The 26,828-nt window shown below is 39.1% G+C and overlaps 1 protein-coding gene across 1 annotated transcript in view; it reads left to right on the top strand.

Annotated features, from left to right (window-relative positions):
* The window catches only part of CDKL5 (cyclin dependent kinase like 5), a 150,637-nt gene extending 124,552 nt beyond the window's left edge, over positions 1 to 26,085 (top strand). Inside the window, exons 13-19 of the mRNA XM_077816462.1 lie at positions 382 to 1,411; positions 7,537 to 7,635; positions 7,878 to 7,983; positions 8,704 to 8,827; positions 16,292 to 16,394; positions 23,396 to 23,515; positions 24,573 to 26,085. Of these exons, the coding sequence (XP_077672588.1) occupies positions 382 to 1,411; positions 7,537 to 7,635; positions 7,878 to 7,983; positions 8,704 to 8,827; positions 16,292 to 16,394; positions 23,396 to 23,515; positions 24,573 to 24,959 (1,969 nt within the window). The 3' untranslated portion in view covers positions 24,960 to 26,085. The remainder of the gene's footprint in view (positions 1 to 381; positions 1,412 to 7,536; positions 7,636 to 7,877; positions 7,984 to 8,703; positions 8,828 to 16,291; positions 16,395 to 23,395; positions 23,516 to 24,572) is intronic.
* Positions 26,086 to 26,828: the final 743 nt, after the last annotated feature.

The following is a 26,828-nucleotide window of genomic DNA, read 5'->3' on the forward strand; positions in this document are numbered from 1 at the left end:
CCCCACCCCCCAGTTTACATATATTAGTGCTGTAGATATTGAAAGGATTCAAAGCTGCTGTTGGAATGTATAAGTTATGTTTAAAAATGTATTGTCATTAACTAATTGTACAAATTAGAAGCAAAAATTTGGCTATCAGGACGTTATTAATAATACATTGTTGTTTCTTACCAGCTAACACTTGCAAATTTATTTGTTCTAGGTATTTGGGATGGCGGAATTCCAGGTGCCTAATTTGCAGTATTTAAATCACCACAGTTAAATTATCTCTCAGTTTTGAATTGAGTACTCCATTTAGAAATTAGGGTATTTTATTGAAGTTGAGAGTGATTAGTATGTATGGTACGGTGTTAATCCTTGTTCATATGCTTTTTAATGTAGAAATCAAGCCAGCAAAAGCTCTGCTGTGCAGTCACATCACAGATCGAATAGCAAAGATATGCAGGCTCTAGGGGCCGGACTGCAAAGAGGAGAAGAGGTTCTTCCAGCAAATGAAAGCTTTCTAAATGGAAATCTTCCTGCAGCTGCACATAGTCCAATGCATACAAAAAAAACAAGCAACCTACCTGGATCTGGCAACAAGGATCTAGCCAATAACAACATACCACATCTTCTCAGTCCAAAGGAATCAAAGGCAAAAACAGAGTTCGATTTTAATTTGGACCCAAAAGCTTCTGATGGTCCAGGTACAAAATACCTGAAGTCAAACACCAGATCTCAGCAGAACCGGCACTCGTTTATGGAAACTTCTCAAAGCAAAACTGGCACGCTACAGCCAAGTGAGAAACATACTCGCCACAGCTATATTGATACTATTCCCCAGTCTTCAAAGAGTCCCTCCTATCGGACAAAGTCAAAGACTCATGGGGTTCTAACAGATTCGAAATCTGTGGGTAATCTTTCTGAGGCCAGGGCTCAAATTGCAGAACCAAACAGCAGTAGGTATTTTCCATCAAGCTGCTTGGACTTGAATTCTCCTACCAGTCCTACTCCTCCCCGCCACAGCGACAATAGAACTTTACTCAGTCCTTCGGGAAGGAATAACCGAAGTGATGGTACCCTGGATTCCCGAAGACCGCCAACGAGACATTCCAAAACCATGGAAGAGTTGAAATTGCCAGATCACATGGATGGAAGCCATTCACATTCATTATCTGCCCCACATGAATCATTTTCATATGGTCTAGGTTACACAAGTCCCTTTTCCTCACAGCAGCGCCCTCATAGACATTCCATGTATGTGAGCCGAGACAGAGTGAGGTCCAAGGGCTCAGAGGGTGGCTTAAGCGTAGGGCAGGGGATGGCAGCCAGAGCAAACAGCCTGCAACTGTTATCTCCACAGGTGCAGCATAGGTCACTCACACGATCTGTTGGCTCTTCACGGGAAGACTGTACAGAAGATACTAATAGGGTTAGTTTGAAATGTTGCCTATTGAAGAAGGTTGTTTTCTTTCTCTGTATTTCTTGCATGCATGTAGGCTCAGATGGTCAAAAGTGGCCTCTAATTTTGTATGCTTTTTCTGTATTTTTTTTTTTTACTTCAAAAGAAGGAAGGTTGGATTTTCGGAGGTGCTGAGGTATCCACCATTCAAAATAAGAGGGCACTTTTAAAAATTTGGGCCACAAAGAAGCATACAGTCACGTCTAGCAAAATACTGAAAATGTGAGAACAGTCAAGTTGTGTAAAATCATGTGATTTGATAAGTGGTTACTGAACCAGTGTTTATTCTAACTGATGTAATTTTTACGAGATTATTTTTCTTAATTTTCTATATTTGGATTTTGTAGCATGCCTTACTGCTGTAAATACAAATCTTAAACATTTCTGAAATGGGATTTTCTGTTGCTTAACCTGCAGCATGAGTTGATACAGTGGTCACTATTAAAAAGTCAGCATTTGCTAACAGTTGTGACAGTATGGTATCTGAGATACTGCAGTATTTCTCTACACTAAGAGGAATATCTACACTGCAGTTGTGAGGTGTGATTGCAGCCCGTGGAGATCTACCTGAGCTAGCTTGCGTAACAGTAGCAGTGAAGCCACAGCAGGCACAGATGGCTCCATGAGCTAGCCCTGCCTGCCAAAGGCCCTGCATACATACTTGAGTGGCCATCGCCCGTGCAGTCTTTCAGACTTCCCAATTGCAGTGTTGATCTATGCCTAATATAATAAATAACTGGGGTATGTGAGAGACTGTAGTGTGGAAATTGTTAATAAATGGTAACTCCTCAATGGTGATCCCTGTATGTGTCTCAAACCCACCTGTCGAGATTGATAATTTACATAGTCTGTGCAGAACCATCTCGTCTCACTCAGCTTTTACACTGCCCCTTTCTGGTCAATGTGAACTGAGTTTATTTTGGTTATGCACTTCACAGATATGGTATCTCTCTGTGGAGACCGTAGTCTAGCCTTAATTTGTGTATTATAGATCTTCTCCAAAGAATGGGCCAAATTCTGTGCTGATTTGATTCTTTATTCAATCCTGTTGACTTCATTGAAAGTACACATGGTTGTAAATCGGTACAAAATGTGTCCCAAAATCTTTCTTTTTTTTTTAAACTTGATACTGTTCTTGGAGATTTTTGCAAAGTTGGACAGCAATATGGTGCAAAGAGAAGTACTTACATACAATGAGCATTTTACATAAGTACCTGCAAATATAAGCAGCATGGTGAATTCTAAGGAAATTTAAAAATGGTTTGCAATTTGTTGACAAATTTGAAAGGGTTCTGAAAAGAGCTACAAGAATGATTCAAGGTCTAGAAAATATGCCTTATAGTGAGACACTAAACAAACTCAATCTATTTAGTTTATCCAAGAGAAGGTTAAGAGGTGACTTTATCATGGTCTACAAGAACCTACATGGGGGTAGAGATCTCCAGGCCAATAGAAAAGGCCTAAAAAGATCCAGTTGTTAGGAGCTGAAGCTAGACAAATTCAGACTAGAAATGAGGTTCAAACTTTTTAAATAGTGAGGGTAACTAACCATTGGAACAAATAACCTAAGGGTATGGTGGATTCTCTGTCACTTGAAGTCTTTAAATCAAGACTGGATATCTTTCTAAAAGATATGCTGGAACTCAGACAAAAGTTATGGGCTTGATGCATAAATTATTGGGGGAGGTTCTTTGGCTTGTGTTATGCAGAAGATCAAACTAGATCATGGTGTTCCCTTCTCAGTTTAAAATATGTGAATCTATGAAATATTTATAATAGAAAGGTTTAGGAATATATTCAAGGATGGCATGAGATTAGACAAACTTTTTTATGCATCTCTGTCAATTCCAATATTTAATGAAATTGCCCTTTAATTCCTGTTTAACCATTGCCATCCTTATCCATCTGCTGAATTCTGTCAGCTGAGGGGACAGCATAAAGTTTAATATATATCTGGGGTACAGCCGTTTTTAAAATTCTGTACCATGTAATCATGCATATCCAGCTATTTGAGATGTATTTGGTTGCCTGGTTATTCCAAGCTGTGCTTGATTCCCCATTACACAGTATCTAATAATAGTAGTTGAAATTTATTGAGCACTTCACATGTTCTGAGCACTTCACAAACAGTGACTTATTAGTCCTCCCAGCCCACTTTTCAGGCAGGTACATAGGGAAGATGTAGGATTCCCGGTTTACAGATGTGGAATGTGAAACAGAAAGGTGACGTGATTTCTCTAATGACACCCAGCAAGACATTGGCCAAGGTTGGAACCACCTGATGCTTGTCCCTCCATGCCAGGATGCTTCCCAGCCATGCTATGTCTTTCTGTATCTTTCACTCTTTGCTTGATAAGGAAGGAGCCATCAATTAGGCATTCTTAATTGTCTATAAATTGAAAGTTTCTCTGTTCCTGGGTGTGTTGGATCTCTCTGAGAGAGAAATAATATTTGCTGATGCACCAATTCTTAAAGTAATACAACCCTCTTTCTAGAAATCATATTAATACAAGTTTTTGTATACTTACTACATCATCTCAGACATGATTGCAGTAGGAGAAGCCCTTCTGTTCCATGGATGTCGGCAGGCATGACAGCTGTGAACTATTTTAAAAGAAAAGTAACATTTAAAATGGTGCTGCAATAAATGCTTTGCAAAGTTAGGTTTTATTTCCCCCGTGAGTGCTCATTTTCAAACTTGCATTTCAGTTCAGCTGGTTTTAGTCATGATCACGCAGTCAGTATAATAGTTACTGAAACAGAGCAGTGGTTTCCACAATTCAGTGACAGGGTATTTCCCGATGCTAGCTTATATTTTTATTCTGTGATTTAGTAGTATCTTTTACAGTGAGTCTTATTGCAGTGAATGTTAATTCAATAAGTAATTTTAATGGTATTTCACATTATGTGGAGACAGAGTGTAATTATCAAATCATTTTTGTCTTTTGACAACCAGTTGACAAATGCATATTTTAGTTAGGAAAAATGTTATGCCTTCCATCTCTATTGCATTGATTCATTTTGGCTTGGTTAGGAATGTCTGTCTGGGTTGGCAGTTTCTAATTCATTTGGTATGCTTTTGTCTCTTAAGGAGAACATTTTCAAACCTGAATATCTCAAGTAAGGTTTCTAAATCCATATTTAGGCAAAGTAAAGGTGTAAAGGAATAAAAGTGGCTTCATTTTTCTGAGTTGCTGAGCCCTCATAAATCTCCCTGATGCTAATAGAACTTAATGGTGCCCATTACCTTTTGAAAATTTGGCAATTTTTACTTACATACTTAAATATGGATTTAGGAGCCTAGGTTTGAACATATTAATCCAAAGTAAGAGTTAAATACCTTTTATGCTCTCTCCTGCTCCTCCCCTTATATTGAGGTACAATATCAAGATAAAGTTAAAATGGATTTGTAAACTATTATGGTCAGAAAATTCAGTCATAAGGAACAAGGATAGTGAATGTCAGGAAGTTTGTAAATTCTCAGATCTCTTGAACTATTGTTTGTTTTCACAGGGTTGACAAAACTAGTTAGAATTCATAAACATTTTTTGATTGTATAAAGTAATTTTTTCCAAAACTTCAGGGTGGGGGATTTGGTGGAGTGGGGTGGTCAGGTCAACTGTATTTTCGTTAAAGGAAAGCCTGTGCTCTGTATTAAAAGAACTGCTCCCCAACGCTCTTTGCTCAAAAGCTGAGTTGAGCACAAATTTGTCTTATATACTTTATCAAATGTTCAGATTTTTCTTTTCCCCGCCCTCTCTCTCTCTCTCTCTGTCTCTCTCTGTTTTCTGAATTTCCTTTTAGCAATTTCCTTTCCTCTTCCTGTTAGCTGTACAAGGTCTGTTTAAAGGGAAAATACCTTGCTTGTCTGTCTTTTAGATGTCACTAAGTCCTTTGGTGGGAGGAAAAAAGTCAGATTTTAGATAGTAGCTTTTGGGTTGTTGTTTAAATCCACTTTTTGGATGGGTATTTGTTTTTATTTTGTGTTTTGTTTTAAAAGATGAACACGAGAGAGAAAAAGAATAGGAAAGATAAATGACATCTTCTGTCTCTCTCACTTGCAGTTTAACTGCTGAAAAATCACGGGTACATCAAACAAGAAGCAACCTTATCAGGCATTTTAGCACCTTGCAAACTTTTAGCAGAATCAGGCTGTAGTTTAAGGCATGTTTTTAGCTTGCCTTTCTTGTAACAGCAGTGTTGCAGAATATACTTACCTGGGCTTACTAAACCAGATTTTATTAGATAGCTGGCAGGATAGAAGGAAATGGGCAAGAGGAAAATGAGGTCGGGAAGGAAATTTAGTAACCTAGGGGGGAGTCAATAGCAGGAACCTTAAATTCACATCCTAAATATTGCTAAGGATCTAACCGACCCACTGGCAGTAGGGGTATCACCTGGTTATCTCTTCTCACAGGGTCTGGCTAGAACATCTTTCCAAATCAGAACATAATTGGTGGTAAATTTCTGGGTCCAAGCAGATTCTGGCAATTGGGGGCCATAGGCACATCACGACACAGGGTTCCCCTATAGCTCTATCCCTGTGGTCCCACTCCAAGAATGTCTCTTTCTGTGCTTGGAGAAACTGGGGCAGCAGCATCAAGCTTCCTTCTCCCCCACCAGGAATGGCAGCATGAGGCCCCTTTTCTCCTGTGGAGAAGCAATGTGGCAGCAGGATGCCCTGCCCTCCCAGTACTTACAGCTTGGTTGCTGAGGTATTTGGGTGAATGAGCAGAGCCCTCTGCACTTTTCTCTCCTGATACACATACAATCCTCTACTGAAGGTGTCGTGGCAGCTCCTCACACACACACCCCTGCCACCCACAGCAGCAGATCTTAGAGTTAATAACTCCACTGAGATACATTCATTATTTCACCGTCTGAGAGCTGTTATTTCAGGCTGTCAGGCAAACATTGCTCCATTGGTTACACTTGGGTCATGTTATCAAATATTCTTCACAACCATAACAGCCAGAGACTTCTTTTTTTTTTTAAATGAAAGCTAAGATTCTGGTGTAATCACGTAACTCCAGAACCTGGGACCCTAGGCATAAGCCTCTAGTGCCTCTGCCTTAATCCATTCCTGGTGACTGACCTCCATTACTGTGAGGCTGATTGACATGCAACACCAGTAGTCATCTGCTCACTCCTTCTTCCCAGCAAGTTGTCACATAGCCTCAAGAAAAGCCATGTACAGAGTGGGGTGGCAGCCTTGCTCTATCAAAATCAACCAACCAACATGCCTGTTTGGTGATTGCCTGTATTCGTCTCCAGATTTGTAATCACACCAAAAGCCTTGAAAATCCCGAAGCATTTCTTCCAGTTTAAACACATCTAGTGTGTGCCAATCTGGGTTTGCAATTTTTGCTTATTTTATAAACAGTTTTATGTGACAGATTGAGCAAAACTTTTGTTACTTTTTATGTCCTGCTTTCGACAATTTAAGACTTTAACCTGGTGTCCAGGACTCTGCACAATGCCTCTTCTAAGCAAAATGCAGTAATGTTTTAGTTGCTCTCCAGAACCCACAATGATCAATGAATTCAAAACTAACTATAAGAAACTGACCCATCCCTAGTCAGACATGCCTTTTGGTGGCTTTATGGTTAATTAAAGCACTGGACTGGGACTTGAGAAATCTGGGTTCAGTTCCTGACTCCATCACAGATTTCTTGTGTGATCATAGGCAAGTCACTTACAAATGTCACTTAAAATGTTATTCTAGAAAGCCCTGCAAGCACCTGATTAACTTTAGTCATGTGGTTAAGTCCCAATGAAGTCAAAGTACACGCATAAGGACTTTCCTAAATAGACCTGGACTTTAAAATGTTTTCCTGAATCAGGTTCTCTTTATTTCATTTTACTATCTATAGAACAGAAATAACAGTACTTTGTTCCACTTTTTATCATGTTTATTTAGATTGTAAGCTCTTTGGGGCAGGACCTGTTGCTTATTGTTTTTATGTACAGTGCCTAGCACAATGGGGCCTCTAGGCACTACCATAATATACATAATAAGTGCTAATGATATTATAATGCACATATCATAAATCACATGCTTTTCCTATTTGCTTTTTTTAATTTGCTTTTGACAGAGTGACCAGATCCCACCAGAGATGAATCTAACAAGACCTGCAGTTAAAGATTCTTCCAGAGATATTACAACTTCATTTCATTCACGGCAAAAGTCTGAGGTCTGAGTCACTTTCAAATCCATAATATTATGCCTTTGGGGCAAATATTTTTTTTAATGCCAGCTTTGTCTTTTTATAAACAAAATCCAATAGTAATTGGTTGCATAGTGTTGGGTTTCATTATAGCCGCGTTTCATAAAACAAAAGATAAACTGTGGCTGGATTTTATGCTGTGACATGTCATGGAAGAAGAGTACAAGTGTCATCCTTTGTTTTTAACAGATGTTTGTTCTTTGGCTTAGGGTGGAACGTATCATGATCCACACCCAGAGGATGGAGCCTCTAGTAAAGAAAATAGACTTCTGTATAATGACCCTATTCCCAGAAGAGTTGGCAGCTTTTACAGAGGTAATTTTGCAATGTGCCTTAAACAATTAACCAATTTTTAACATACAGTGGACTCATAGCACTAAGAAAGATATTCTGAGCTATGCAAGAATAAGTAAAAGAGTGACTGGAAAAAAAAACACCAAGCTAGTACCAAGTCTGTAGATTCCTTCTGGTTTATTCCTTTTACTACAGTGCATATCTACAAAGTATTTTTTGCAAATACTAACTTTTGCTGATTCACAAGGCATACATAGTATAATACTTTGCAGAACACAAGACAATTTGCTTATGTGGGGATTGGGGAAAAAATAAACTCAGTGAAATTAAGGAGTTTATCAGGGTTTATATACCATTCTAATCACCAAGGTATCTGATCACATTTAGCAATATACAACACACAAGGACATATTTAATGAACTGTCTTTGTGTTCAGAAAACTTTCTTTCCCAGTCTGTATATGCATATGGTATTGTGTCCATTTTAACTGATGGGAGTGTTCTATAATATAAAATCTTAACTATTAAAGACCGGGTGATACATTGCAACGGTATAGTAGCCTTTCATCTCTAGAGACCTAGATTCAAATCTGTTCTTTGATTTACTAAAGGACAAAATCCATTCTTTAAATGAAGCACATTTATATACATCGGTCTTCAGTAGCCATCTAGAGACCTATTTGAAGGTCATTGGAGCCAGCAAGCTGTTCTGATGAGTTCTGCTTATTGGTATTTCTTGCAGTGCCATCTCCACGTCCAGAGGGTACATTCCTTGAAACCAGTGTGTCAAACAGAGGCAGTGCACTGCCAGCAGACAGCAGCACCGTGACAAACCACTCAAAAAGACAAACTACCTTTGACCCATGGTGAGTTGTTGTTTGCACAGACGTACACAGGGTAATATGGCAAGCGAGACCGCTAAAGAGCGGCCTCAGTTAGACTTCTCTCAAAAGGAGTCGTTACTGTGATCCTCTTGCTGCTTGTAGATGTGGTTCTGGCATGCAGACATCCCTTGCATGTTCTCTTTGCCCACGCTGAAATAATACTGCATGATTTCTGCCCCTTTTGGATCCTCAGGAAGCATCTTGTGAAGTTATTCCAGCAAACGCATTTTAAAAAAATATATAAATGTTAATATATTTGTGTATTTTTCTCTGAATTTTCCATTACCCAACGTATGTCATCTGTGATTGAAGATAAGAGGGAGTGTGTGTATGTAGTGTGGCATACAAGGCCATTAGCCCCATTTGTGGATTCCAGAATCAGCAAGTGGCAGACGAATGGAAAAGTCCAAAATGCATGTCTTCATGTATAATTTAGGACTGTATTTATGAAGAATATAGTCATTGTTCTACATGTGGTGATTGCTCATACACCACAGAACTACAGTAGCTAACACTGCTGAAAGAAATGGATCCTTGCTATTGAGAGGACAGGACAAACCTTCTGTGTTAGCGCTGTACATTGTTTTTAAAAGATTAGAGAAACTTTTAGAGGAAAATTGTATACTCAGTTACCTTTCTTAGGTATGTTATGTGCCAGATTTCTGTATTCCTACTAATAAACATAATCTAACTCCATCATATAACAGAGGAATTAATTCCTCTGTAGTTGCACCAATAACTTAACAGCCCTGAAATAAAAGGAAAAAACATAATTTGATTATTGACAATTATTTAGCCCTTAAAATCTTGTCATTCTACCGTTTTGTACAAATACAATAATTTACATCAAATATAAATAAGTATTACTCTTAGAAAGGATTGTGACTTATCTTTACATGATTAAAAATGGTGTTGGTTCTCACTAGTGAGCTAACTGGCCTTCAAACTCCATTACATCTTTTGCAAGATTTTAGTAAGATCTTTAATTGTATTAACTATGCAGTGGCTACAAAGGAAAATGTAGTGTTATATAATGGATGAACTCCAAAGTACCGGCACACGTGGTTCTGTGTGAGAAGTCCTAGCAATGGTTTAATGATATTGCAAAATTGTTCTCTGCTGTAAGTGCAACTTAATCACATTCTTCACTAATGTAGAGTCTGTGTTTCTCTACTTTATAGCTTTTTGTGGGGGAAATTCTGTAATTGCATGTAAAAATGTTAATAACTCTATTTTTATGGAACATCACTCTGATTACATCATTTTATGATGAACTAAATATTTGATGTTCTAATGGCATACATAATAGTGATGTGAAAACTCATCTCAAGTTATGAATGAATGTGTAATCCTCCTGAACTTCCTACTACTCTAAGATATTGCTTCTCACTCATCTTATTGCTCTTTGTTACCTCTTTCTGATGTCAAAGATTTAGTGAATTTTTAGGCTGAACTGCCACAGATGTTCCCTTGTCCATGTATGCATTTGTCCACCCTAGCTTCACTGTCCTGCATCTTTAAAATTAAAGACATTATACTGCTGAACTTGTCTATTGTCATTAGGATTTACTCTTAAATGACTTAAATTATCTCTGCACTTAGGTAACCTGATTTAAACAAAAACATGTTTTTCATCCTATCGGGAACTTTTCTATTTATTAGACTGACTTTATATTCCTCTAAATTCTTGGGTTTTTCCGTTTCCTTCTCCACTTATGAGAGTAGATATTTTGCCCTCTTTCTCTTAATTCTCATGGAACTAATGCAAATGACAGTAATAGCTTGGCCTTGAGCCAGATATATATATTACCTGCCTGCACTGTGAGGTTACCTGCATAGCTCTACCAATGTACCCCAGTCTTGACCTGAATTATCCGTACGACTACTACAGCTCTCTTCACTACAGGCTATAATTTGTGTTGAATTATGCAACGGTATGTTGGAAGTCTCTGAAATGGCCACATATTAGACATCTGGGGGCTTGTAGGGAGCTTCAGTTAGTGAGATCCCTTATGCAGGAGTGAATGTTTTTCTGTGCCCTGATGACAAATGGCTGGTCACATCTTCTTTATTACATGCGACCTTTCTGCAAAAATGAATACATACTTTTCTTACCGTCACTTCGAAGAATTCCTAACTGTGGGCTGAAGTTTTACCAACTTGACATTTGAAGAGTGTCATAGGCTTATAGACATCTACCATGAGTTTTTAAGACCAGAGTTTCTTTATACTTCTGGAATTTGACTAGAATATTGCAAGGAGCTGCAGATTTATAATTTCAGTGGAGCTACACTCATTTACTTGAGCTGAAGATCTGGCTCTTTATCAACTCTGCATAGCTTGATCTTGTTCACATCACCTGATAATATATATATTTCTCCTTCATATTTCCTGCATAAATCTTTCATATGCATCAAGTAAGCCCCATTTTCACCTACTATATTTGCCTTTTTTCTTTTCATCTACTCCCTGGTGTCTGAGCCCTCACACTTGTGCCTACAGTCCTCACTTCTCATCCTAATTGTCAATATTTCATGCCTTCATCTTCCTCAGTCATTCATGGTTTTGTTTGCTAATCTTTTCCTTGGGCATTATCAATAGTGCACAATTAACATATTTAAATTCGGGTAAATACTGGTCTTTGAACTCTAATCTTTTGGAATGTTGTCATGCCCTATTACACTGCCCATTATAATGGGAAAGAGGAAGCCAGAAGTGGCACCTGAGGAGAGAGGAAAAGGACCCTTTATATTATTTACAATGGCTTTCCAAAATCCTGTAGGCACTGGGATTCTGTCTTGGAAATAAAGCTAGTGAAGCATACGTGATACCAGTGCAGGGAATTCTGATCCAGCCACTTTTAAAAGTTTAACAGTTAATTGCACAAAGTGATGCAATTTCTGTTTTCATAATAAATGATTTACTTATTGAGGCCATGCACTATCATCGTCTTGTTGCATTTCATGTATTTCTTATAGTGACACCTGGTGGAACCACTACGGATAAGACTGTGTGTCTGTTTTTTTACTAGGAAGCCCCTTTTTCAAGTGATTTTAATTTGGCAGTAAACATTTGCTATGTTTTTACCCCATGTGCAAAATCTTTGCCTTAGATCTTGCGGGACAAGGGCATTAATTTAAAAAAGTAAAAAATCCTGCTCTTAAGAGAACTGGTATTGAAAATAGTTTGCTAGTTTCAGATGATGTCTTGCCTTCATTTACAGTAGCTCAATAACTATTATTCTTCTGTTTTTTAAAAAAGTTAACCTAAAAGTCAGTATTTAGCTTTGAGAATTAATTACTGGCCATGTGTGCTAAGCACTTTTCAAAGAAACCTTCATACAGATTTTAAAAATGTTTTTGATTAGGACAAAATCGAACTCTCAGACGTGTGAGAGACAGTGCGTATGTCTACGCTGTGCTGTGAAACCGTGGCAGCGAGTCTCAGAGCTCAGGTCTGCAAGCTCAGGCTCGTGGGGCTGATGCTATGGCACTGATAACAGCTGTGTAGAGGTTTGAGCTGGAGCTCAAGGTTTGAAGCCCAGGGAGGGGGGTGGGTTTCCGAGCCCGAGCTCCAGCCCAAGCCACAACGTCTAAATTGCTGTTAACACCGTAGCACAAGTCCCTTGAGCTCAAATCTGTAGACCCGGGCTCTGAGATTCGCTAGTGTGGTTTCTAAAATGCTGTGTAGAAGTACCGTCTGTCTGGAGACGTACCATCAGTATGCATGCAGCAGTGCCTCTGGAGCTGTGAACTACTACTGAGCACATTAGCTAGGACCCCAGCCTACTGTGAAAGCTGGATGCTGGCCTGTTTGTACATGCATGCTTGCTGCACCACATCCGCTCCAGCTCAGTGCACCTGCACATGACAGGTGCCCTTACATGTGAGCAGTAGAGTCTGACTCTACTGTTTACTTTAAATTTTTGTCCCCACATCCATCTCTTCAGTGAAGCCAAAACACACAAGATGACCAGTATTGCCAAACCTAAGCATTCAAAAATCATGAGACAGGCTTCAAATTTATGAAGTTTGTTGCTTTTTTATTTTTTTTAATTGGGTTGTTTTTATTTGCCTTCTGGTTTCTGAGCTGTTAGGGTGCCCTCTGGTCACGTGATCAGGTTTTTCTCTGCAATCATAAGGGTTAGAAAATTACTTTAAAAAAAAAAAAGCTGTGATTCTCGCGTAACTGCTTACTTCCAGGAGCTGGGGTTTTAAGAAAAAACACCAAATATCACAAGGCTAGTCATAAACTTGGAAGAGTTGGCAACACTGAGTGACTATACATCCCACTTTTACCTGGCTAATCCTGTTTTTTCTTATATTGACTAGTGTCTCAATAACTTCTTTTGGATCCTTGAAATGTCCTGGTGTTCATCTCATCAATCAAAATGTTCTATTTTTTTTTAATCCGTGCAAAGTCTTTGATTTGAGACTTTCTGCTTTAATGCTATCTCTTTGTACCTCCTTATTTTACTCATATCATATAACGAGCATGTGTTTTTTGTATCAACCATTGTTCAAGGCCAAAGCTTGTCAGACAACAACATAAACAATATGAGTTTCAGGAGTTGAGCACCAGTCTAATTCATACAAAGCCACTCCATTGGCCCCTTGAGCAAGCAGGGATTGGGGAGTGAGAGGGCAGGTACCGACCAGTCTGTTTGTCCATCACTTTCCTACTCTTTATAGAGGAGAAGGAAGTGAAGAATAGAGCTCCACCTCCCTCCAGTCTTCTCTGCTGCTACAGGCAGACATTTTCTGACCTGGATGCAGTGAATCAAGGATGGGAGCCAGAACATAGAACATCTGAATATTTCATTACCCTGAAAAAATGGTGCCAAAAGTGTTTAAGATGATCGCATCTTCAAAATCAAAACCAAATAGACAGTGACTCTTCTTTACATGGGACTTGGAGGCAGAAAAGCCATGCCAGGAAATTCTGCGTTACCCAGTGTGTTATAGGGCCAACCTCTGTGGCAACACAGAAGTGTTTGTATATGGGCCAGTGGAGTGGTATAGACCTGGTCACTGGGATTGCAATTTACATTGGGTCAGTTTTGTTGTTTAAATCCCATGTTTTGAGGAATGGCAGGCAGCAAACTGTCCTGTTTTCTCACACCCCAGCTCTCTAATGGTAGTAGATGCACCCTGCATACTACAGGGTGAGGCCGAGGATTCCTCAGCGCAACCTGCTCAGTCCACAGCCTGGTGGCGTGGACTCTGTACTTTTAAGGATTTGGCCTACAAGTTAGGGAAGATGGAACTATTTCAAACCACATACTTTTGTGTCAATAGCTGTGTGTGTTGTCCGTGTTAAGTTACCTCTGTGATGGAAGGCATCCATAAAGCTGTCAGTAGTTGTCAGGGTTCCCTCCCCACTCTGAACTCTAGGGTACAGATGTGGGGACCCGCATGAAAGACCCCTTAAGCTTATTTCTACCAGCTTAGGGTAAAACTTCCCCAAGGCACAAACTTTTTGCCCTTGGAAGGTATGCTGCCACCACCAAGTGGTTTAACAAAGAATCAGGGAAAGGACCACTTGGAGTTCCTATTCCCCCAAGCCTTACACCCCCTTTCCTGAGGAGGCTTGAGAATAATATCCTAACCAATTGGTTACAAAGTGATCACAGACCCAAACCCCTGGGTCTTAGGATCATAGAGAAATCAGTCAGACTCTTAAAAGAAACAGCACTTTATTAGAAAGAAAAAAGGTAAAAGAAGCACTGCTGTGAAATTAGAATGGAAGATAATCTCACAGGCAGTCAGATTCAAAACATAGAGAATCCCTCTAGGCAAAACCTTAAGTTACAAAAAGACACAAAACAGGAATACACATTTCCTCCAGCACAGAGACTTTCACAAGCCAAAAACAAAAGAAAATCTAACGCATTTTCTAGCTAGATTACTTACTAACTCTATAGGAGTTGGATTGCTTGCTTTCTTGATCTATCCCCAGGTAGAGGTATCACACAGACAGACAAAGCCTTTCTCTTCCCCCCCCCCCCCCTGCCTTCCCCGGCCCTACATTTGAAAATATCTTGTACCCTTATTGGTCATTTTGGTCAGGTGCCAACCAGGTTACTTGTGCTTCTTAACCCTTTACAGGTAAGAGGATTTTATAGTACTGTATCAGAGCTTCTTAACCTCTTCCCTTTATATTTATGACAGTAGTTTACTCTTGGATTTCTTCCGGGCTGCATTAAATGGGTGAATAGTTAGAAGACAGCCTTTCTGCAGTTTTGCTGTATTACCAAATGCAAAAGGCTGGATGGAGTGGAAATCCTTAGTAATTTGATGTATTTTAAATTTGTATAAGAATCTAGTCATTAAATACTATACTAATGACTTTTCATGGAAGCTAACTATAGCTTTGTAATTTTCTAATGAAAAGCATATTGCTGAAATCTAGAAGGAGCATTCTAGAGAGGAGGGTTTAGTGTAGATGTTTGGTCTAGAATCACAAATTATGCAAATGTCCACTTCTCCTTTCTTCCTACACATCACAAACTGATCCCACCTCCTCCCCAAAAAAAGAAAAAAAATCTTATTCAGCAAATTCAATTTGTGACAGCCTTTAGACACCTCATACATTTGTATTTGGATTCCCATCTGACTTTGCTTTTATATAGTAAATATATAATGGCCAGAAATTGAGTTTAACTTCTGATATAATGAACATACTTTGAGCATAGGATATGTCCTAGCCTTTTCATCCATATGAAAAATAAAATTTGTAGTTGTTTTCCTTACATTTAAAGTAATCTGTTGCTGATCAGCTCTGGATCAGAGTTTTTGGGAGCCTGAAATTTAAAATTCAGTCCTAGCCACAGAAATTTGGAGTTATTGCAGTCTTCACTTGCCAGCAGTGTCCCATGATCCAGAGAGAGACCCATCCATAAGAAAGGTTTAAGAGGAGCTGTAGAAGTGAACAACAATGGATCTCCATAGCTTCCGCGATGATAAATTTGGAGCCATGTCAGCAAAGCTCAAGAATTTTTGTAGACAATCTTTTGTTTGTCTCCTGATCGTTACAGCTCTTGTGACCCTCAAACAAGTGATGGGTGAATTAGAACTGATTTTATCTGATATAGTTGTTTGTATATTTGCTCAGATATTACTTTTTTTTTTTGTAATATCTTCTCTGTGATGTTTTTGGTTTGAATATAAAATCCCAATTGAAAAATTAGACAAACTACCCCAAAGTACTTCCTTGGATGTTTTTAGTTAACCATTTTAACCTAACAATGTGTCCTTAGATAAAACATTCTTAATTAAATGGAAAGCTATTAATTTTATGTTAATCCTTGTGCCATAAAGTAATAAAATATTTTTAATATCTTTGGTTTAAAAATATCTGCATTCTTTAACCTGAAATCCAAAGATGATCTATGATGACATAACATCCAAAGATTTTTCTCTGACAATATATTTTTTTCATGTTTAGGAAAAGTCCTGAAAATGTTAACAGTCAGTCGGAGCAACTCAAGGAGAAGGAGAAACAAGGTTTTTTCAGGGCAATAAAAAAGAAAAAGAAGAAATCTCAAACTGTAAGTATACCCAGTAGTTTATAAAATAGTGTATATTTTCCATTGTTTTGGAGCTGCCACCATAAAATGAGCTAGACCATTGCTGTATTGTTATATTATGTGTGGGTATACCTGTGTACATCTGTTAGCTTTTTAACTTGTGGAAGTAGTCTTCTTTTCCTGTTCAGGATTTACCTATTTGCCTATTCAAATGTTTACTTGCTAAGGAGCTATACTTTCTACATTTATTTGCTTGCATCCAGGACCCTTGGAATTCTGTTACATTTCAGGTCGGGTTGCCAGGGTCTGGTTTTCAACTGGAATGCCTGGTCGAAAAGGGACCCTGGTGGCTCTGGTCAGCATTGCTGACTGGGCCGCTAAAAGTCCAGTTGGCAGCACAGCAGGGCTAAGGCAGGCTCCCTGCCTGCTCTGGCTCCGTATGGCTCCCAGAAACAGCAGGCATGTCCCTCCAGCTCCTAGGCACAGGGTCTCCACACACTGCCCCTGCCCTGAGCCCTGACTCCATAGCTCCCATTCGCCAGGAGCCACTCTGCTGCTGTTTTGGCAAAACTATAGGCAGTATCAGATGCTGGAAGATGTCTGTCTTCAGATTTAGGCAGATAAGATTGCCCTACACCCAACTACACCTAGAAGGTTTTCTTCACGTCTGCATGGACTGTAAATATGTAGGCTGACTCACTCATGAGATCAAGCTTTACTACTCATCAGTAGTTAGTTAGCTGCAGCATTTAAGATCCCTGAAATGTTTCTGTGACAGAATCATCAGCTGGCTGCAAAGCCATATTGGAATAATGATCTTATACTGTTTACATACTGTACACTAAGATCTGGATCCAAAGTCCATTGGAAAGACTCTTATTTACGTAATTGAACTTAGGATCAGGCCCTAAAATTGGGTAAATGTTAAACATTAGGTCAGTGTGCTTCACAAAACAGCCTATACTACTGACTGGTAACATGTATGTGAACAGAAGTTCAGTAATATAGAGCGATTGAATTGTTGTTTGCTGCAAACTTTTTTGTTTGTGACTTCAAGTAAAAAAAAAAATTGACAAATAAAGAACAACTTTAATGTTGCCAAATTTTAAGATGGAAAAGTCTAGGGAGATTGGGATGAGAATACTTATTAGTAAACAAAGATTATGGAAAACAGCACACTTTTTCGTCTAGTAAATAAAAAAGAAGGAAAGAAGCATGTTACTCATAATGGCTATACTTGGCTTTCAAGGCATTGGTGTTTGGAGAGAGTATTATTATTAGAGTATTTGTAAACTGTTTGTTTGTATTAAATTGGTAGGGTCAGATTCTAATCTCAGATACATGATCATTCACACCATGCATCTAGAAGTATCTTCTGCTATGTTGGTTTGAGAGGGAGGATGGTTTCACTGCTAAGGCAGTGGACTTGGGATTTGAGCTTGATTCCAAGCTCTGGAGAGACCTGCAGTTTGACTGTAGCAAGTCATTAATTTCTCTGTGCCTCAGTTTGCCTTCTTAGGAATTGGGAGAGTATATTTCCCTACCTCACAGGGACATGGGGACAATAAATATTTTAATGATCAGATACTGGAGCTACAATCATGATAGAAAAGTCTATAAATAAAAACAAATGGCAAGTGTTTTGTGGATCTATTGTGATACACGCTAGGGAGCTGAGATTAGAAACTGTCCTTTAATAGTGTCACAACTTGCAACATATCAATCTTCTGTCAGCTTCAGTGTTACTTATAGGCCTGATCTAACTCCTCAAAAAGAAATGGAAAGACTCCTGCTGACTTCAGTGGGAGTTAGAGCAGGTCCTATACAGAAGCAGAGGTCTCACCTTTTTTAAATCAGATCTTTACTCTCATAACACTCCTCAGATCCTTTCCAGAGCCAAGGATTCCAAATGTATATCTGACAGAACTGAGTTTACTCTGTGTTTTGGGAAAGTTGGGAGAGAGGAGATTAATCTGGTTGGTAGCCACAGCTACAGTAATTTTATGTCAGAGTATTTTTCATCACAACCTCTGTCTATCTCTCTGGTGTTTTGGCTACAAAGTCAGCAGCGTGATGCATAAATAAACCTTTTGAACTGGGCTAACGAAATACAAACACTCTGGGTCTGATTTTTCTCTCATGCACATCAGTATTTATACTTGTTTAACACTATTGCCTTCAGTGGAATCATCCTGGTTTACACTGTGAATGACTGGAGAAACAGGCCTGTTGTCGTCATCACACAAAATGGGCCAGAGTTCTAGATGATATCATGTGGGAGAAAGGGAAGCTGCCATGATTTTAGCAGCAATATATCAGCTGACACCACATAATTTCTACATTGAACTCTGGCTCAGCAGATCGCTACTCTTGATAGCGCACTCCTCGGAGAAAGTAAGTGACCTTGGGGCTGTGTGCAGCATACACTTCTTAGGATCATGGTTCAAATTTATATAAGGGACTTCTCCCACAAATGCCCTCAGTTCCTTTCCTACCATCATAGTTGCAGGTTTCCAAACATGTATTTGATTAATTTATATTGTGGTATCAGTCCACTGTCTCTTTTATCTGTTTATCTAGTTTATATGTTAGCTGTAGGTTGAAGACAAAAATTAAAAGTATTTAATCCCCCTTTTTATAAATGAATGTTAGTATTGATGAAGGCTAGTTAGATTTGTGCTGATGTGTGTTTCCAAGCTATTTGTACATGCTATTTCATGGGTATGAAAATATTCATGTCTGTTCTGTTGCCCAGCTAAAAGTTGATCTGTTGCATGACGGACCCAGGTAAAATATTTAGATCTAAAAAGTGTGATTATGTGGTAGTAAAATGTTCGTGACAGATGAGCACACTGGATACAAGTGGTGGTTAGTGAGAAGGGTATTTCCTAAAGAGATGCTGAATTTGCACAGGTTCTACGCTACTCTGGTTCAACCTGTCAAGGAAGTAGTGTCTCTATCTCATGTTGATAGAGACCTTGAAAACCTAGCATATAAACACTGAGTCAACCTTTTCCAGACCAAGACCTGTGCAGGAGTTCATACAGTGTGCATTAGATGGCACTGCACATAAAGCATTCAAAAAATCAAGCACTTTGATCTAAGAGCACCAAAAAAGTCAATATACAAGGGTCTACAAGTCTTATACAGAGTGCTTACTTCTGCTGTTCTCCATTCTTAATAAGAAGTGGCACAGATTAGGAGCCAGAGTCTGATAAGAACCATAAAACCTGATCTGGGGACCTAATGACTCCAACTGGGTCTTTGGATCCGACAGGTAAGCACTGAGGCTACATCAGTCCCCGTATCAGTAGCCTTCACCTCTTGGCATTGTTGGCTCCCTTATATCTGTGTACTCAATCTGTTCTGATAGTGAACTGAAAGAGGCAGTGGCTGTGTGCCACTCTGTTTGTTTAAGGCAGTGGGAAATCATCTAAGGGTACGTCTACGCTACCCGCTGGATCGGTGGGTAGTGATAGATCTATCGGGGATCGATTTATGGTGTCTCGTGTAGATGCGATAAATCGATCCCCGATGGCTCTGCCGTCGACTCCTGTACTCCACTGCGGCAAGCGGCAGCAGTCGACCCCGCGCCGTGAGGATACGAGGTAAGTCAACCTAAGATACATCAACTTCAGCTACGCTATTCTCGTAGCTGAAGTTGCGTATATTAGGTCGATTCTCTCCCCCCCCCTCAGTGTAGACCAGGCCTCAGAATATGAGCAGACCAGGATTTCTTCCAATTCCTGCTTCTGTATCTCTAACAGGACTGCTCATAGAGATTATCTCAGGTTATGTGTGGACAGTACTCAGTGTGAGGTGTTCCTGTTTGGTTTAGATACAGTTCCTTGAATTTTCACCAAATACCAGGCAGTTGAGGCAGCCCACCTAAAGCATCAGGATGTTCTATTTACTCCTATCTGGATGACTAGCTTCTCAAGGCCCAATCTCCTCTTCTCTGCATATTATCTTCTTCCTACTCTGAGCAGCTAGGGGTTGGGATAAACTAGAAGGCTACCTTCATTTCCATGCAGAGATTGGCTTCTGTAGCAGAAACTCTTAACAATGCAGTGTTAGCTGCGTTTCTACCACAAGAAAAATTCATTGACATTCAAATACACGTTGCTCATAGGGATACAACCTCGTGGCAAATCAAGTCATTTCTGAGATTCTTAGGTCTCATGTACCCTGGCAAGTACATAAATTCACATGTCTACTTCAGAATAAACCAATTACAGCCAAATGCAGATCAGGGCTTTGAAGCCTCATTTGAGGCACTACAAATTGTAGTCTGAGAAATCTGTCTGCAAGCAGTGCCTCTGTGAGCTGACAGTGCTTCAGGACACACTCTGGCCTGCTGGGCACTACCGGACTTTGTGTCTTTTGGTAAGTTTCATTTTGCCAAAGATCTCCTGTCCTAATCCTGACCCTTTCTCCTGCAGAGAGTTGTTCCTGATAATTGTTCTCCCAAGAGTAGGGTTTTCCAGAGGCAATTCTTGAAGGAGTAAGGAAGGTTAATTGCCTATTACTGGAGTTCTCACAAAGATAGTGTCTCTGCAGAGCCATTCCCACCCACTCTCCTTTCTCTCTTGCTTGGAATCCTTCCTGATGTAGCATAAAGTAACTGAGGATAATTAAAGCCTCCGTGGCTCCTTTCATAATCTATAATCAAACATTTTGATCCACATGAGGGGTTGTGTGCACTCTCAACAGTCGCTGCTTTCCACATGGACCCAGATCTTGTAGCATTATGGCACATACTCCATGGTGTGGCTCTGAAGAAGCAATGTACTCGAAGAAAGCCAGTTATATTTGAGCACCCTGCATGGTGATCATTTGTTTTTGTCAAAATTTGCTGAGTTACAAATAGTGTGAATCTTCAGACCATAAGATTTTAAAGGCGCTAAGCCAGCTAATGAATCTTTTGTCCTTTATTTATACAATTTCTAGCTAGAAACTAGAAGCTGAACTGTTTTAAAAACTTGAATTTCACCAATATGCCTGTGTTTCTGTTAATTAATGTTATACAGTCTAAAATACTACACTGTCAAGTTTTCCTTTATAGGCAAAATAATACTGCACATATTTTACAGATTTCCATTGAGAGGGAAGTGTATCCCATTTGTGATTTTTGACCGTGGATATTGTTGTTTGTTTACTTGCACCCAGTGTCATGACGTCTGGTTGTATTCTCATATATTAAGAAACAAAATGTCAGCCAGTAATCATGCAACTGTAAATACCATGTTTAAAGGTGTTTTATTCAAACCTGTATCTGAGGTCCCAAACTCTTTTCAGCCAAATTAGAAATACTAATGCTTTTGTTTATTTTTAAAATAGTTAAAACATATTACTATTATTAATTGTACATCTGGAAAATAAATATTACATACAGTTTCACAGAAGATGCAAACTTCTCTAGTAATATTTCTGCTAGTAAAATATCATTGCCACAATTATGGGATTGAACCACAGTCCACTGAAGTTAATGAGAGTCTTAAAATGATTGATTTCTGTTGATTGGAATAAGATTTGGATCAGGCTCTGTAGATCCTGTGAAGGATCAGTCTGAACATAGACACACATTCATTATTATTTGCACATTCTTTACATATATAAAGGTTTAGTGATACCTGGGATTCCTTTCGTAGGCATCCTTTTCTTCAGAATAGCAGTCAATTTGAACTTGTCCAGAAAGTATAGGATCTGTTAGTTATTGTTAATATTTAAAAGTACCATTTATGCATGAATATGCCAAGGACAGATCGTGTCATTGAAGCCCTATTTATGCATTTAGTTTTTATATCTTATATTGCAGATAGAATCAACCAACGGGGAGAATCCAAGCATCAAGAAATCCCTCTTTCCTCTTTTTAATTCAAAGAATTATTTAAAGCATAGTTCTTCTTTGAAAAAGCTTCCTGTAGTCACTCTACCCATGGTATTAATTTTTAAGTACAGTAGCACTGAAAAATGCTCCAGTAAACTTGTTTTACTGACTACAGCAGCATGTATTATATTTTCATGGGGTCACATTTTCTTTAAGACAGTTAAGTATCTTGGACCAGTTCCATGAATTCAAATACAATCAGCAGTCCTATCAGAGTACGTCTAATAAAAAGGATTCATAATTGAGTAGTCGAAGATATACTCAGAATATAATATATCCAGTTGCGAAGAGAGGGAGAGCCTGGGACTAAGACTAAAGAAGGCAAATTCTCCTGAAATCAGTTACACTGTAAAACAGTGACTTTTCCCTTTTGTTTGACCAGTAAACATAAACTTTAAAATAATTTGGTTTATAAATTGTATTTATATTTTGTTTGCAGATTGTTCTCTTATGTCCAAATTTAATCAATCAACTATTGTAAGTGCAGGCTCATTAAAAGATCAATTTTTATTAGCTTGTGCTGCGGCTGGATTTTTCTTTGTTCTAATTGTTACTGGTGACCTTTTTTTAATGAGATCAAATGGTGGTGGTTTTGTTTTTGTCTATTATTCCATGGAATTGTGGTATGAGGTAAATCCCCTATATATTAAAAAGCTTTACATATTCTTCATCAAGTTTTACAGACACACAAATACGTTGAACTTGAGGATAGGGTCCCCCTGCATTTGTAGCAGCAAGACTTAGCAATATACCCAGTTAAATACAGTTTTGATCTGTTTTCATCCAGGACAAAATTTGGCTTTACAGAACTGGCCCATGGTCTTAACTGCAATATGGAATGCTATTGAAACGAGGATAAGGCACTGCAGGTCTTTTTGTAGGCTTTTTAAAATGCTCTCTCTTCCAGCAACTAACAGCATGGGAATGCTTTTAAGGGTTGAGGTTGTAACAAATCTGCATGATAGCCACAAATATTATCCTTTTAATATGCGGGAAAATATTGAGAGGACAGTGCAATTCAGCTGCAGTAGTGGGCTTCACCTGCTTTGTATAATTAACTAGGAGTGGGGGATGATTCCTACACCTATTCTTAAGGACCTACTGAAATCCCCTGCTTACTATTATGTTGCAGATGCCCGGCAGTGATGGTCAGGATCTTTTGGCATTACAAAAAGCCATTCACTCTTCCAATCTCCAGAGCAGCAGGCAGAAGGATTGGCATCCTGAGAAGATGACAGAAATCCAGACTCACGTAAGTGACATTTTCTGTTCCGTTCAACCTCTGACTGTGGTGTCTTGACAGGCTTTTTCTGCAGTGGACAGAAAAATTGCATTTCCCATTATTCTCCACTCACTTCTCAGTCATGTGGCTACCATTCTGCATAATTGTTTGAGAAGTAAGAGACATGAGACAGGGAGAAGAACAGTGTATTACAATCTATACAGTACATATCACCTGCTGGAAGGACCTCACAAATCTTCCTCCTTTCCCCTTCTCAAGCCTTGGATTCGGGGCAATACCGATAGGACTATAGGAGTGGCAAAAATTACCTATAAATCCAGAATGGAAGCCATAATAGTCCCTGTGTCCACCTTTGAGGCTGCAAAAGCTTTGGTTATGTTTTTGCATTAGAGACGCTCTCAAACAAAACCGGAATATTTGGCCTTGTCTAGACACACACATAGTTTGAGGCAAACTGGGGTGTAAATCTACCCCATGCTACTCTGCCATGCACTATGTGTTTATGTGGACCATGCTGCTTGCTGGGCACTAAAAGTTCTCTAGTGTGCTTTGATCCACTCCACTTTGAAACAGGAGCAGATCAAAGCACACTGCAGAAATTTTAGTACACAGGAGCCTCCACATGGACGCTTAGTGTGTCGGGTAAGCTTACATCCCAGCTTGCTGTGAACTAAGCGCTCATGTAGACATCCCCCTAGAGTTTCAAAACCAGACAGGAGAACTTCATTGCAGCTGCCATGTTTTAAAAAAATACTCTGTGGGAACAAAAGTTTTTACGCTTGTAGCGATCTCAACTGCTGAGGCAGCAATGGTAGATACTGATCATACCCACCAAGCACTTGGTGTATTTCCGTGTTCCTGTACAGTGGGTCCTAGTCAGTGGATTGAAATGAAATATTCAAAATTAGTAAACAGTAAAAGTGACGAAGTCCTGATGTTTTTTTAAAGTTAAGCTGGTTCAGTTTAAGATATGCCCAAGGCAGCTAGTTTTCCTACAGAAAGGCTGGCATGCTCGTATAACAGCAGGGCATAAGACCAAACGTTTCCCTCATTCTTTGTCTTCCAGAGCCAACCTTTAAAATCCCTTCGGAAGCTGTTACATCTCTCCTCCTCCTCAAATCATTCCATCCCCTCTGAATCCCGCTTCCAGCCCTTACCAAGTCAGCCAGCCAAAGCTTCTTTTTCTGAAGTGCGAATTCACCCCATAAGTCAAACTTCCAGTAGCAGCAGCAATGTGCGTCAGGAGTCCCAATCAAAAAGCAGGCCAACGCTTCAGATACCAAGCCAGATAGAACCAAGTTGGCATGTGTCTCCGGTGAACAGGAGCGCTAGTGACGGGACTTCCTACTCTGATCAACTGCCTTCCAAGAGTGGACAGAATGGGCCCACGTATAACCGAACAAACCGATCCCGAATGCCAAATCTGAATGATTTAAAGGAGACGGCCTTGTAATGGCACTCCCGATCGTACACCAATTAACACAGGAATTTGAGTCGAGGGTTTGGTGGTGGTGCTGGTGATAGTAAGACTGTATTTTCAGCTTTATAAAAGTGTGCAATATGTACCTGTGGGGCTATACCGTTTGGCACCACACTGATAGTCAGGGATCATACAGTAAAACAAGACGAATTATTAATTACCAGTCATCAGAAATCTCATTGGACGATAGTGTGCAGTTCAGGGAGAAGAAATGTGTTGCCATTTTGTCTCATTTACATTCCAGCTCGGTGCACATCTCTGTCTGAAAGCTGGGAGAGTTTAAGTATGTACTGGCACTTGGAGGGGTGAAAAAAAATTAGTGTCTAGACCTATGCCCTTACTACATATTTTGCTGCCTAGTTAGAACAGTGGGGTTTATGTGATACAAGTATCCCTGTTAAGGGTTAACGTTGAATTGTATGTCTTCAATTTGTTTTTTAAACTTCCACATTTGATAGGATTTGTAATATTTATTGATGATGAACTAATATCGTACTGTTATTATCATATCTCTTCTGTTACAATGTAAAGTTATTTTGAGCTGTTTGAAACATTGTGAAGCAGTGCAACAGCTACCGTAGTTTCTATAAAAACTAACAGTAACATTTATATATTGCATCAGGAGTATTTTATTCTATCTCTCTCTCTCTATATATATATATACATATATAAATGGTAAATAACTGTCTGATTTTTTAAATATACTCATTTAAAAGAAAAGTATTGTTATGACACTATCTGCCATATTTTTATACATTTGTGATATAAAGTGCAGTATTATACTTCTAATAAAAGGGAGTTGAATGTGGATATAAGTGTGACTGTAACAGTATGCATCTTGCTCAGCTATGAGAGCGCAGTACTATAGGCACGGCTGTTGGTAGCAAACAAAAGTATAATCATTTCAAAACGTTATACTGGCTATTTGGTTGGAGTTACTGGCTGAATGTAAGAGACTGCGGAACTGTACAGTAATCTGAATGTGGTATATTCTCCCCTACATGTGCACTTAGCTTTCCCATTAGTGTCAATGGGAGTTATTCATCTGCATCAAGAGAATAGAAAGCTTGGTATCACTTATCGTTCTCTAAAGGGAGAAAGTGCCCCTTTGCCACAAGCTAAAGCAGATGCTCTTCCACTTAATAATAGGGTGAAGACCAAAGAAATCTAGCATGAGTTGCAAGTGACATGCCAAAGTTGTGACACTTACACATAGCGTGACACTGCAAATCATGGTATAAGCTTTTATGCATCTATGTATTTTACACTTGGTTTAAAAGTCTACTAACTAGAAAGATAAATCTTGTATTTAAATTTAAAATGCTCTTGCACTTTTTTTTCTTCCTGTTTCAGGATATACTTCAAGCTACTAAAATAATGATATTCAGATAGAGGTAGGAATGGTGCCGGGCAGCTTCGTTTCTCCTTGTAGCTCGCTATCAGAATATTCCCATTCACAGTCAGTTTCCAGTTTCTACAAAATATTAGATGTGAGGTTTCAGTCTCCTGTAGAAGATTATGAAAAGAAAAGGGATTGCCTTTATAACAATGGATTTTAAGTGTAGGGCCTGATTTCCCCTCTCACACTAGTGTAAATTAGGAGCAAGTCCACTGAAGTCAGAAAAGTTACACTGGTATAAACTTGGTGTAGGTGAGAGGAGCATCAGGCTGTAGTGTCAGAACAATACAATCTTTCCTACATTTAAACTAATTCGTTCAACTCTTGCATCCGTCTGCAGTGCAGCTCACTTTCTGCCTGTTGTCTTCATATATCAGTTGTTCTTACAGACGTTCTGTCCTTTCCAAAAAGAAGTCAAGATGAGCATGAATGTCCTGATTCAT

The sequence above is a fragment of the Eretmochelys imbricata genome, chromosome 1 (assembly GCF_965152235.1).
Source record: "Eretmochelys imbricata isolate rEreImb1 chromosome 1, rEreImb1.hap1, whole genome shotgun sequence".
Classification (NCBI taxonomy): domain Eukaryota; kingdom Metazoa; phylum Chordata; order Testudines; family Cheloniidae; genus Eretmochelys; species Eretmochelys imbricata.